Genomic DNA, 14,107 nt, shown 5'->3' with positions numbered 1-14,107 from the left:
TTTGTGCCTTTTTTTTTGTTTGTTTGCTTGTTTTTGTTTTGTTTTTGTTAAAACGACTCAATAGGGCACCGGTTAGCTTTAAGCGGGCAATCACATGCCAGTGGCCAGCCAGGTTCGAGTCCCCTCGCAGCCCTTTGCCGCATGTCTTCCCCTCTCTCTGCCCCTGCTTTCCTGTCCTCTTTACACTGTGCCTATTGAATAAAAAGTTGAAAAAGGCCAAAAAGAAATATTACAGAAAACGGTCAATAACATATTATGAATGACTTTATAAAAAGACTCATCATTTGAGAGTTTCCCATTTTAGAATAAAATGACAAGATGTTAACAAAGACTTGACTCGGTGTGTTTTTAAGTTTACAAATGATACATTAAAAAAGACAACAAAGTTTTTAGGTTTTTAAGTCGTGGAAGATAAGTCGGAGTTGACAAAGTGTCAGTTTCTGTACTTCAACACATCTGTTGTGTCAAACAGTAACTACCAAAAGGATTTAGCTTAGACTGGAGACTGTTTTTTTGTTGAATGTTGTCATAAAATTTTTAATTACAAATAATACTGAATTATGTTTGTGGGCAATACTTTGTCTATGGTGTAATAAATGCTATTAAACTTATTGAAAATGAAGATTAGTGTTTGTTTGAGGGGTTTTTTTTTCATAAATTACCACTCCTGGCCCACAGATGATTGCTTGTCTGATGATCATGCAGCAAAGCGAAATCCCATGAAAAATGTAGCCCAGGTTTGCCAATACACTCAGAAAGTTACATTGGTGTACTTGGTTTACATTTTCTATGGGCTTTGAGCAAGGCTAGGCTGCACTTTTTGCTTAGGAATCAAAATCAGCATCTAGCCAGGGAACTTTTGGCCACTCTCCATGTAACACACTTTATTGTTCAAACTTTTTTTCAACAAGTTGACCCTCAACCATCAATAAAGTCACTCTGAAAGATATAAATTCTTCCTGGAAACTCTATGTTACTATCTTCTTTGAATAAATCTCACACATTTCAGTGATAATGAACACATTTTCTTTATTTGCACTGAATTAACTTACTTAGTGACTAGTTTGTCATGAAGTTCTAAATATTAAAAAGTTAACAATACAACTATAATTGTAATGAAGATGTAGCATTTTTCATAATTCATATTTAGTATGATGCAATCAAATACTACTTGCATTTTCACAGTTAAAGAGGAAGCCACAGTCAAATTCCGAGTAAAAAGATGAAATGATAACCACTTCCTTCTGAGCTCTTCAGATAAATTTGTGAACCTCCTTTGAACACATCATCTTTGGTCCTTGGAGAGAGTCACAGAGCTTCATTATGGTGGCTTGCGAAAGACAGCTTCTAGGCCTGGCTTTGGCCTGTATCGCCTTCGTGGGAAGCATTATAAGCTGTGCTCTCCCCACATGGAGAATCATGACAGCCTTCAAAGATTACAACATGCTCGTGTGCATTGTGGAGGGTTTATGGAAGACATGTGTGATCTTACCAATAGGTCAAATGCATTGCATGGGGAACGAGTATATACGGTTACCTGCAGACATGAACGCTGCCAGAGCACTTATCATCATTGCCATTATCATTGAGGTCCTTGGGATCCTGCTTGGTGCGGCTGGGAGAAATTTTATGAACTTTGTGCCAGACGAAAGGCATAGGAGCAATATGGCTCTGACTTCTGGAATTGCCTTCCTCATTGCAGGCTTCTTTTTTCTCACACCAGTCAGCTGGACCACCAGCACCATCAATGATTATTTTCATCATACCCAGTCTACTTATGGTCCTGATCTTGGGGTACGTAGAAAGATGGAGTTGGGAGCCGCGCTCTACATTGGCTGGTTCACCACCGTCCTTCTGTTCCTGGGAGGAGGCCTCGTCTGCAGCTCCTTTTTCTGCAGAAATGGAACTGAGTAAAACATTACTCCAACTCTGTGTAAGCAAGGCCTTACTTATCGCTTTTAAAATAAGGCCTATTTTCATACATCGAGCAGTTATTTGGAAATAAGAAAAAGGTTTTATGATAGTTTTCACCTTAAGTTTGTCAGTGGAATGAGTAGATTAACAAAGTATAAAATCTGATTAAAATGGATAGAAATCTTTACAATTTGATTGTGTAACTTGCTTCTGAATGTATTTTGAGGTATCCTACACCATTATAATCACCTTTCCTATTTTTTTTTTCATTTATTCTTTTTGTTATTTACTCTGTTGCGTGGAGACAGACTTTACTTTTTTTGGTAAACTGCTATGATTTCTGACTATGTATCCACTGGTTTAAGTCTATGTTATATATTTCATTACCATCTCTTTATTAAATTGACTCAAAATTGATGATCATGGAATTGTTTTTTCGTTCTTAATATAAATATATTTGATTGATTGTTTACAAGTAAAATTGATCTCAAATGAAAATAATATTTCTGAGCATGTAAAATAATCTTTTGCATCTCTTTTTTGTGCCTTTTTTTTTGTTTGTTTGCTTGTTTTTGTTTTGTTTTTGTTAAAACGACTCAATAGGGCACCGGTTAGCTTTAAGCGGGCAATCACATGCCAGTGGCCAGCCAGGTTCGAGTCCCCTCGCAGCCCTTTGCCGCATGTCTTCCCCTCTCTCTGCCCCTGCTTTCCTGTCCTCTTTACACTGTGCCTATTGAATAAAAAGTTGAAAAAGGCCAAAAAGAAATATTACAGAAAACGGTCAATAACATATTATGAATGACTTTATAAAAAGACTCATCATTTGAGAGTTTCCCATTTTAGAATAAAATGACAAGATGTTAACAAAGACTTGACTCGGTGTGTTTTTAAGTTTACAAATGATACATTAAAAAAGACAACAAAGTTTTTAGGTTTTTAAGTCGTGGAAGATAAGTCGGAGTTGACAAAGTGTCAGTTTCTGTACTTCAACACATCTGTTGTGTCAAACAGTAACTACCAAAAGGATTTAGCTTAGACTGGAGACTGTTTTTTTGTTGAATGTTGTCATAAAATTTTTAATTACAAATAATACTGAATTATGTTTGTGGGCAATACTTTGTCTATGATGTAATAAATGCTATTAAACTTATTGAAAATGAAGATTAGTGTTTGTTTGAGGGTTTTTTTTTTCATAAATTACCACTCCTGGCCCACAGATGATTGCTTGTCTGATGATCATGCAGCAAAGCGAAATCCCATGAAAAATGTAGCCCAGGTTTGCCAATACACTCAGAAAGTTACATTGGTGTACTTGGTTTACATTTTCTATGGGCTTTGAGCAAGGCTAGGCTGCACTTTTTGCTTAGGAATCAAAATCAGCATCTAGCCAGGGAACTTTTGGCCACTCTCCATGTAACACACTTTATTGTTCAAACTTTTTTTCAACAAGTTGACCCTCAACCATCAATAAAGTCACTCTGAAAGATATAAATTCTTCCTGGAAACTCTATGTTACTATCTTCTTTGAATAAATCTCACACATTTCAGTGATAATGAACACATTTTCTTTATTTGCACTGAATTAACTTACTTAGTGACTAGTTTGTCATGAAGTTCTAAATATTAAAAAGTTAACAATACAACTATAATTGTAATGAAGATGTAGCATTTTTCATAATTCATATTTAGTATGATGCAATCAAATACTACTTGCATTTTCACAGTTAAAGAGGAAGCCACAGTCAAATTCCGAGTAAAAAGATGAAATGATAACCACTTCCTTCTGAGCTCTTCAGATAAATTTGTGAACCTCCTTTGAACACATCATCTTTGGTCCTTGGAGAGAGTCACAGAGCTTCATTATGGTGGCTTGCGAAAGACAGCTTCTAGGCCTGGCTTTGGCCTGTATCGCCTTCGTGGGAAGCATTATAAGCTGTGCTCTCCCCACATGGAGAATCATGACAGCCTTCAAAGATTACAACATGCTCGTGTGCATTGTGGAGGGTTTATGGAAGACATGTGTGATCTTACCAATAGGTCAAATGCATTGCATGGGGAACGAGTATATACGGTTACCTGCAGACATGAACGCTGCCAGAGCACTTATCATCATTGCCATTATCATTGAGGTCCTTGGGATCCTGCTTGGTGCGGCTGGGAGAAATTTTATGAACTTTGTGCCAGACGAAAGGCATAGGAGCAATATGGCTCTGACTTCTGGAATTGCCTTCCTCATTGCAGGCTTCTTTTTTCTCACACCAGTCAGCTGGACCACCAGCACCATCAATGATTATTTTCATCATACCCAGTCTACTTATGGTCCTGATCTTGGGGTACGTAGAAAGATGGAGTTGGGAGCCGCGCTCTACATTGGCTGGTTCACCACCGTCCTTCTGTTCCTGGGAGGAGGCCTCGTCTGCAGCTCCTTTTTCTGCAGAAATGGAACTGAGTAAAACATTACTCCAACTCTGTGTAAGCAAGGCCTTACTTATCGCTTTTAAAATAAGGCCTATTTTCATACATCGAGCAGTTATTTGGAAATAAGAAAAAGGTTTTATGATAGTTTTCACCTTAAGTTTGTCAGTGGAATGAGTAGATTAACAAAGTATAAAATCTGATTAAAATGGATAGAAATCTTTACAATTTGATTGTGTAACTTGCTTCTGAATGTATTTTGAGGTATCCTACACCATTATAACCACCTTTCCTATTTTTTTTTTCATTTATTCTTTTTGTTATTTACTCTGTTGCTTGGAGACAGACGTTTACTTTTTTTGGTAAACTGCTATGATTTCTGACTATGTATCCACTGGTTTAAGTCTATGGTATATATTTCATTACCATCTCTTTATTAAATTGACTCAAAATTGATGATCATGGAATTGTTTTTTCGTTCTTAATATAAATATATTTGATTGATTGTTTACAAGTAAAATTGATCTCAAATGAAAATAATATTTTTGAGCATGTAAAATAATCTTTTGCATCTCTTTTTTGTGTCTTTTTTGTTTTGTTTGTTTGCTTGTTTTTGTTTTGTTTTTGTTAAAACGACTCAATAGGGCACCGGTTAGCTTTAAGCGGGTAATCACATGCCAGTGGCCAGCCAGGTTCGAGTCCCCTCGCAGCCCTTTGCCGCATGTCTTCCCCTCTCTCTGCCCCTGCTTTCCTGTCCTCTTTACACTGTGCCTATTGAATAAAAAGTTGAAAAAGGCCAAAAAGAAATATTACAGAAAACGGTCAATAACATATTATGAATGACTTTATAAAAAGACTCATCATTTGAGAGTTTCCCATTTTAGAATAAAATGACAAGATGTTAACAAAGACTTGACTCGGTGTGTTTTTAAGTTTACAAATGATACATTAAAAAAGACAAAGTTTTTAGGTTTTTAAGTCGTGGAAGATAAGTCGGAGTTGACAAAGTGTCAGTTTCTGTACTTCAACACATCTGTTGTGTCAAACAGTAACTACCAAAAGGATTTAGTTTAGACTGGAGACTGTTTTTTTTGTTGAATGTTGTCATAAAATTTTTAATTACAAATAATACTGAATTATGTTTGTGGGCAATACTGCAGGCTTTTTTGCATTTTTTTCTTCGAGACAGTTGTTTACTTCTATTTTACAGAACACTGAAAGAAAATCTAGGAATTTATGCACATTTAATACATTTTAATATATTTATCAGTACATTTGAGAATAAATGTAAATATATGTGTGAAAATGTAAGGAAAAACAATCACGTGTACTTGTAATGGTGTGAAGATATATTCACATTTCTCTAATTCAGATCAAATATATTTGCATTAGTCTTTATATTGTAAGATAAAAACACTACACTAGTAACTGACACAAGCACTGCAACACTACACTTTTATGCTAACAACAGCTTGTTGAAGGAATACTCCTGACTTTCACCTGCGCAAACCACGCTTGTCTTAAAGATTCAGAAGCTAAAACGATGCACTTCAGACCTAAAGGGAATATAAATGCCTGATGGTCTGCCTACAGGAGGGCTCTTCCCTAGAAGAACTTAATGCTCCATTTCTGAATGGAGTGATTAGATCTAGTATAAAGTTTATTTGTGATCGGCAAATGAAGATTTCTGAAGCTACTGACTCTTGTACTAAAAAACGAATTACTCAAAGCTTTTCAACACGGTTCTCTTTACTTTACTGACATCTGGCGGCCAAAAATATTAAGAGCACCTTGAATCTACAAATTGAAATGAACTACCTCATTGTAACTCTACAGAGCTGAATCTTCTGTTTAATATCGTCTGACAGTTCTGTCTAATATCGGGCTACTGCTGTTACAATGTATTTTGTTGGGTGAAAAAACTATGTTTGATTAATTAATAACGATAAAATATAACTATATGCACAGTGTGTGCAACAATGGCAGTGCTGATTTTATCAGCACTGCTCAGTGTTAGTCATTGTTAATCTTCAAAACTGACTAGGTTACTTTTACACATATAGCACTGTCAAAAGTGTTAATTTAACACTCAATTTAACACTGGAGATTTTGCTGTGATAGAACTCTAAAAATGTTTCCTGCAATCATTAGTCACCAAATTTACTGCATAATTTACAAAATTTACATAATTTAAAATAGACAAAAGTAAAGCTCACGCTAATAGGTCTTTGGAGTTGACGTCACGCCGCAATGTATATTGGGAGCTGTTGAAATCTCCCAATTCTTTGAATCTTTGGGCTGAAGGAAGGACAGTACTCGGTGTATAAATGCTCAATCAACAATCATTTATTTCCATACAATTCAATACTTATGAGCATTAGAACCATCATGATGGGGAGACCTGCCTTAGGGCTGGGACAACGCGTCGACGTAATCGATTACGTAGACGCAAAAAAATCTGCGTCGATGCGTCGTCACTTTCAAAAAAAGACATGGCGGCAGCGAGTAGCGGAATCATGAATTTATTTATTTTTTTCTCAAATCTTTATTTAAACATCAGTACAATACAAAATGGAATTAAGCAGTATTACAATAATGGTGTTGTACTTACAGAAGAATTGTATGCATAGATAAACAAATACAAGAACAGTATTCAAAAACAACAATATAAACATGCTAGGGGGAAAGTAACTAATCAAGCCAAAGAATAAAGTGATTGAAAGATCTTAAATTTTTCACAAACACCAATAGTTTTTATAGCTTTTGGGTTAGTGGAGTTCTTAATAGAGTTAAGATACTGTACAAGTTCAAAGGAGAATACATAAAAAGAGGGATGTCTTCCTAAATATTTGGACTTGTGAATATGAAATTTAGCCATTAAAAGTAACAAGTTAATCATATATCTGTTATCAAAATTGAATTGTTTTTGATGTTTGTGCAGACCAAACAAAACATATTTCCAAAACAGTACAAATCCTTTAAATATATTTTCTGAAATAAAAACACATAAACTCTGCCAAAAATCTTGTACAAGGTTACAAAACCAAAAAAGATGTATAGTATAGTATAGTAGATTCCTTGGAAGTTTTACAAAAGCTACAGCTTGTATCAATGTCTAATTTGAATTTGCTTCGAAGATAATCTTTAGAAGGATAAATTCTGTGTATTAATTTATAAGAAATATCTTTAATTTTGTTGGTAATTAAAAACTGATTAGGGAGTTTCCAAACTTCGTTCCACATAATACCATCTGACAGCCGGTTCCAGCAAAAAATAACATATGGTAGCGTGGTTATGGTACTCTGAAATAAAGCTCTAATCGATTTATTGTTGTTTTTAGATTGCTTAGAAAAGCAAATCTTGCCAACAAAAGTTTGTATGGGAGATGTCAACGGCCTGTGGAATGAAGTGATATTAGGTTGATTCTTAAACAGCATACAAACCCCTGATGGTATTGAGCCAAATACTTTGGTATAATCATGACGATTTATAGCTAAATTGAAGTGTAAACAAAATTCTTCATAGGAGAAAAGCGTACCATTTGAGTCAAATAATTGGTTGACTAAAACAATGTCATTCCTAAACCAACTATCTAAGAAGAGAGATTTTCTTTTAAATAAAACATCCTTATTATTCCAGATATAATAACTGTGTGGACTAAAGTTATGCTTGTAAATAAGGGTCCAAGCTAAAAAAGCTTGACGATGAAAAGCAGAGATTTTTAAAGGGATTTTATCAATATCAAAATTACAAGTAAGGAAAAATTCAGTGCCACCTAACTTAGAAAACATGAACACAGGTATAGCATTCCAAATGGAAGTAGGATTAGTAATTAGATTTTTCAACCAATTTATTTTGAATGTGTTATTTAAAGTGTCAAAATCTAACACATTAACTCCTCCATTGACATAGGAGTTCATAAGAACTGTTTTTTTAATGTAGTGTGTCCTATTTTTCCAGATAAAGTTGAAAATTAACTTATCAACCTCTTTTATAAGCTTTTTATCAAGGTGCAATGCCAATGCAGCGTATGTAAGACGAGAGATGCCTTCTGCTTTAGTTATTAATACTCTGCCTTTTAACGACAAATCTCTTAAGAGCCACTGATTAAATCTGTGTTTGAGTTTCTCTAGAATAGGATAGAAATTTTGAGTTATTCTACTTTCCTGGTTCTTGGTTATTATGATACCTAAATAACGAACTTCTTGTTTAAGTGGAATGTTACACAAAGCTGTTTTCGAGCAGTCTTTTATCGCCATAAGTTCACATTTAGGAATATTCAAGTATAATCCAGAAGCTTTGGAAAATATGGAGATTGAGTCAATAGCAATAGAGATTTGATGTTCATCTTTTAGGAATAATGTAGTGTCATCCGCTAACTGTGTTATGAGTAAATCTTTGCCAATTAGCGATATACCTTTTACATTGCTTGATTTCATATGGTTAGACAATAGTTGGGCAATTAACAAAAACAGGTATGGAGAAATGGGACAGCCTTGTCTTATCCCTCTTTGTATGTTAAATCTGGGTGAAGTACCGTTTGTTAATTTAATACTGCTGTTACTGTTATGGTATAATGTTTTAATCGCTGTAGAGAAGTAAGAGCCAAAACCATACTTATCCAGAGCTTGAAATATAAATTCATGCTCCACCGTATCGAAGGCCTTGTAGAAGTCTAAAAATAATATGAAACCATTGCAATCTATGAGGTCAGAATAATCCAGAACATCTAAAACCAATCTGATATTGTTAGTTATGTGTCTTTTGGGCATAAAGCCAGATTGTGTTTCATCAATAACAGAGTCAAGAACCATCTTAAGTCTGTTAGCTATAATTAGAGCAAATACTTTATAATCATTATTTAGCAACCTAATCGGTCTCCAATTATCAATCATTAATAGGTCCTTATTAGGCTTCGGGATCAATGTAGTCAGACCTTGATTCATCGTAGTGGGAAGCTGTTGGTTTCCTATGCTTTCTGCAAATACCTCAAGAAGAAAGGGAGACAACTCTTCAGAAAAAGTTTTATATAATTCAGCAGTAAGACCATCCGTACCTGGAGATTTATTATTTTTCAATAGCCCAATTGCAACTTTGACTTCTTCTAATGAGATGGGTTGATCACATAATATAGATTCTTCTTGGCTGATAGATTTGACATTCAGCGATTCTAAGAGATGATTTGCAGCTTCCTGAGAAAATGTAGAACTATAAAGTTCCTTATAGAAATGACTACAATATTTAGAGATTAATCTGTAATCCTCTGTTATAACTCCATTTATCATTAATTTGCTAATATTATTTATACTTGAGTGTTTCTTTTCTAAACTGAAGAAGTAATGGGAGTTACGCTCACCTTCTTCAAGCCATTTAGATCTTGATCTGATAAAAGCGCCTTTTGCTTTGTCTGTGTATAAACGATCTAATTTATCTTGTAATTTAGCAAGGTTCATTTTATCCTCTTCAGTTAAAGTGTCAATTCGTTTATTAGATAACTGTGTGATTTGAGAGATTATATTTTCTTCCTCCAATCTTTTGGATTTTGCATTAAGGCTGCCAGTCTTTCTTAAATATTTGCCAATTTCAAATTTTAATAATTCCCAGTTATTACCATATTTTAAATCTTCTTGAGCTATAGACCAAAAGTTTGAGATCAGTTCTTTAAGATCCTTTTTCACATCGTCTTTTTGTAATAATGAGCTGTTGAGTTTCCAGTATGTAAATTTAACAACAGAAGAATTAGGTAAAGAAGTTAGATTTATTTTAATATATATGGCTTTATGATCTGTTGCTGGAGAAGGCCAAGCACCTACATCTATGCTATTGCTGTCAAAGCTCTCTGAGACTAACCAAAAGTCTATCCTTGAATGTCTCGAGTTAGAATTGTTGCACCAAGTAAACATTTTGGACTGAGGAAATTTGAATCTCCAAATGTCTGTAAGTTTCAGGCGTACCATAACAGCCTTCAACGTGGTATTAATTCTTTTCGAATGTCCTGGAGGAAATTTATCTAATTCAGCATCCATAATACAGTTAAAGTCTCCACCTAGTAATAATTTTGCATTTGGAAATTTATTTAACCAGCTAGATATTTTTTTTTCAATCGTCAAAAATAAATGATCATTTTCTAGCTTCGTGTTAAACCCATATATGTTAGTAACAATTAAGACTAAGTCATTATATCTTATGCCTTGACATATGTAATGACCTGCAGAATCACATTCTGTATGTAAAACATCCCCATTATATCTGTTTTTTAGGATTGATACCCCAGCTGATCGTTCAGTTCCATGAGATAACCATATAGAATTTCCCCATTGAGATCGCCAAAAACTAACATCGTCGATAGTAGAGTGAGATTCTTGCAAAAACACAAAGTCAGATTTAAGTTGCTTTGCATAAAGAAAAGTGGCTTTACGTTTTAAGTTGTTACGAAGACCCCTAGCATTAATAGAAACAAAAAACAAAGAACACAAGTTGACAAAGAAAAGATATGTATTAAAAAGTAAATCGAAGATAAACTTTTTAACCTAACACTGAGATCAGCACTAGAATATGAGAATGTTCACAGTATAGAGTAAATATATATATATAAAAAAAAACTTTAGACGCCTAATAAAAGCATAACAAAAAAAGTTTTACCTATTTAACAGTAATTTGGCTTTTTGCTAACACCAAAGAGCAATTTAGACAGCCAACTATTAATATCTACAAATATCAGGCACATCAATATAAAGAACACCTTGTAAACAAACCTGAGAAGAACTAAGGGTCAGGGAATATTGAAGAGTTTATGTGTGAACTTCAGCACCATTTACAAAGCCTCGACCTCCAATAAAGTAAGCAGACTTCCCTTCTTCACGTGCTTTCTGTATAATGGGCCACAGCTTCAGTCTGTTTTCTTTGTCCTCTCTCGTCAGGTCTTCAGTAAACCTCAGATGATTATTTTGAAGGAAAGTATTGTTCTTGGCAGCTTTCCACACCGCATCACGAATTCTTCTTGAGATGAACCGGATGATGATCCCTCTGGGTCTCGGGTCATTTTGTTTTGGTTTCCCCACTCGATGAGCGATGTCTAAGACCTCTGAAAACTTTTCCTTCTCCGCAGGTAGAACCGTTTGGCATATCCCAATCGCCTTTGCGCGCACATCTTCCTTCTCCAACTCCGGTACCCCATACAGTCTCAGATTCCAACGGCGGTTGTAGCGTTCAACTTCAGATATGCGTTCGTCACATTTCTGTGTAAGCGTTTCGTTTTTCTCAACCCTTTTCTCAATGACCATAATCTTATCACTTATGTCCTTTAAATCCGTACGAACTGTTCCTACCATTTCTTCAATTGCGTCACTTCTGGTGTTGATCAGATTAATCAAAGTGTTGACCGCATCAGCTTTCAGGGAATCGTCATCAGAGTGACTGGTAGACAGTGTTGGTTTTTTAGCCACTGGAGGCTTGGAAGGCGTAACTGGTAGGGGTGGAAATTCTTCTTCAACCATCTGCTGACACTCCATTTCTCTTATGTAGCTATGGTCGCTAGCTAGCATGCTAGTTGCATGTGGTTTGCCCGAGTTACTCAGCCTTTTCTGAGCAGATTTCGACATGTTGTTGTTGCAGAATTTGGTTTCAGGTTTAGCAGGTTTAGTGCGTTGATCTTCAAAAAAGTCTTGAAAGTTACAAAGACGTCAAATAAGCGTTGTAAAAATGCTTTATATCTTTCTAGTGCTGAGAGCTCGAAAAGACACTCCTCATCACGCCGCCATCTTGCTCGGCCTTCGGTCTAGCGGAATCATGAATGAGGCAGTTGCAGTCAACTTAAATCACTCCACCCGAACACGCAGTTCTACAGTATGGGATATTTTAACAGAAAAGGAAGTGATTCAGTCGTTTGCCGGCTTTGTGAGGTGGAAATGGCCTATCATAAAAGCACGACGGCTATGCACCAGCACCTCAAACGACTGCATCCAGGAGCAGCTTCTGCAAAGGACAAACCACCGTAAGTTTTCAACTTTTTTTCTAACGCTAGTTTTTACCTGTTAATTCATCCAGACCCCCCCACGTAGACGTACACTCACTCATAGACACAGAGATAAACACCCAACCTCCGTAAATGCAAAACTCATTTAAGCTGCTTAGCAGTAACATATAGCAGCTGCTGTTTAGTTGTTATTGTTTTTTTGTTTGTGGCCCATGCTGGCAAAATGAGTCGGAATGCACGCAGGCTGATTATCAGAATCGGCGAAAGACAAAAATGTGAGACAGCGAATTGGCCGCAGGAGAAATGTTAACAAGGATAATGCACCACCTGCTAAACGTAGCCGTCGTGGACACTATTACAACATTGTTAAAGTGCTTGCAAAAGCAAAATGACAATGAACTCTTGATTTGTCAAATTTAATGTGTTTAATCCTATTTGAACGCTGTTTTAATACATAATGCTTCTCCAGCTTGATCTTAGAGGTCAAAGTTATGCCATCTAATGACTAGAAAGCAGTGCACCAGTAAAGGTGCCATCAGCTATGGCTATTTAAACGTTATCTTTTCCAGCCATCATGATTACTGCATATCATATGTTCAACATTGGGGATTATTATTAACCTCTTACTGTTATGCTATGAAACCACATGGCATAACAGTATGTGTGTGTGTGTGTGTATATCTATCTATCTCAACCAGATCCTTATCAAATTATTTTGATATTATGCTTTCCATATAATTATTTTGTAATTATTCGAATTCATCTGTGTGCTGTGTGTGATTTATGATTTCAGGAATAAACAGAAAAGTCTGGAGGACTACTGTCAGAGAAGAAGTACACCATGCATCCCCCAGGAGGTGGCTGTACTTACTGAGAGCGTCTTATCTATGATTTTAAAAGACAAGAGACCACTTGCTGTGGGTGAGGGATTCAAAGAAATGCTGACCACTTTCCAACCAGGTTACACTCTGCCGTCTAAGCGTCATTTTACAAGCATGATGGAGAGAAAGTATGAAACTTCAGTGGAGAAACTAAGGAAAGAACTAAAAAAGGCCACATCCAAAATCTCCCTTACCACTGATGCTTGGACAAGTCTGGTCACAGAGTCCTACTTAGGGGTAACTTGTCATTTCATTATTTGTTCAAAGACGCCATTGCTGCTGTTTGTATATTATTAATTTTTTGCTATGATTTCCTTTGTTATATTTGTTTTGCAAAACATTAAATTTTTTGTTAAAAACAGAAGATTGTAGTACAATGTTATTGTATTTTGTTTTGTGAATGAAGAGCACTTTTTGGCAGAAAGCAAAGTGAATGTTACATTTTGTTTGTTTAAAGACACCATTGTTGCTATTTATTTGAAATGTTTTGTTAACTTTTCCTTAATTTTATATATGTTTGCACATTTCATTTCTTGTTAAATGCTATCTCTATTGTATTGATTGTACGACCTCTATAACTTTATTTTGCAATTTTTTTTTTATTAAAAGGTCTTCAAATGAATAAATTTGTGTTTTTCATTTATATACATAAATTAGTAAATGTGAAATTGCTATACAAGTCAAATAATGGGGGAAAAAAATCGTTAATCGAATCGAATCGAAATCGAATCGGATTGAAAAACGAATCGTTAGATTAATCGATGCATCGAAAAATTAATCGCTAGATTCATCGATTAGGAAAATAATCGTTTTGCCCAGCCCTACATATAATACAAAAACCAAATATGTACATTTCAACTTTTAACTATTTAAATTTTCAGCTTTTTCCTTTTAAACAAATTTAAAGTGAAACAACACAAAA

The 14,107-nt window shown here is 35.3% G+C and overlaps 2 protein-coding genes across 2 annotated transcripts; both read left to right on the top strand.

Annotated features, from left to right (window-relative positions):
* The first annotated feature begins 2 nt into the window (after positions 1-2).
* LOC113031143 (claudin-4-like) lies at positions 3-2,451 on the top strand. Its single transcript, XM_026183073.1, has one exon. The coding sequence runs from the start codon at positions 1,324-1,326 to the stop codon at positions 1,912-1,914; it is 591 nt and encodes a 196-aa protein (XP_026038858.1). The 5' UTR covers positions 3-1,323; the 3' UTR covers positions 1,915-2,451.
* Positions 2,452-3,105: 654 nt separating this feature from the next.
* On the top strand, positions 3,106-4,892 carry LOC113030870 (claudin-4-like). The gene has a single exon (XM_026182629.1). It carries the CDS (start codon positions 3,777-3,779, stop codon positions 4,365-4,367), a length of 591 nt encoding a protein of 196 aa, XP_026038414.1. The 5' UTR covers positions 3,106-3,776; the 3' UTR covers positions 4,368-4,892.
* The last annotated feature ends 9,215 nt before the right edge of the window (positions 4,893-14,107 follow it).

The sequence above is a fragment of the Astatotilapia calliptera genome, chromosome 10 (assembly GCF_900246225.1).
Source record: "Astatotilapia calliptera chromosome 10, fAstCal1.2, whole genome shotgun sequence".
In the NCBI taxonomy this organism is placed as follows: domain Eukaryota; kingdom Metazoa; phylum Chordata; class Actinopteri; order Cichliformes; family Cichlidae; genus Astatotilapia; species Astatotilapia calliptera.
Note: the sequence above shows the minus strand (reverse complement) of the source record. Positions and strands in the feature narration are given on the sequence as shown.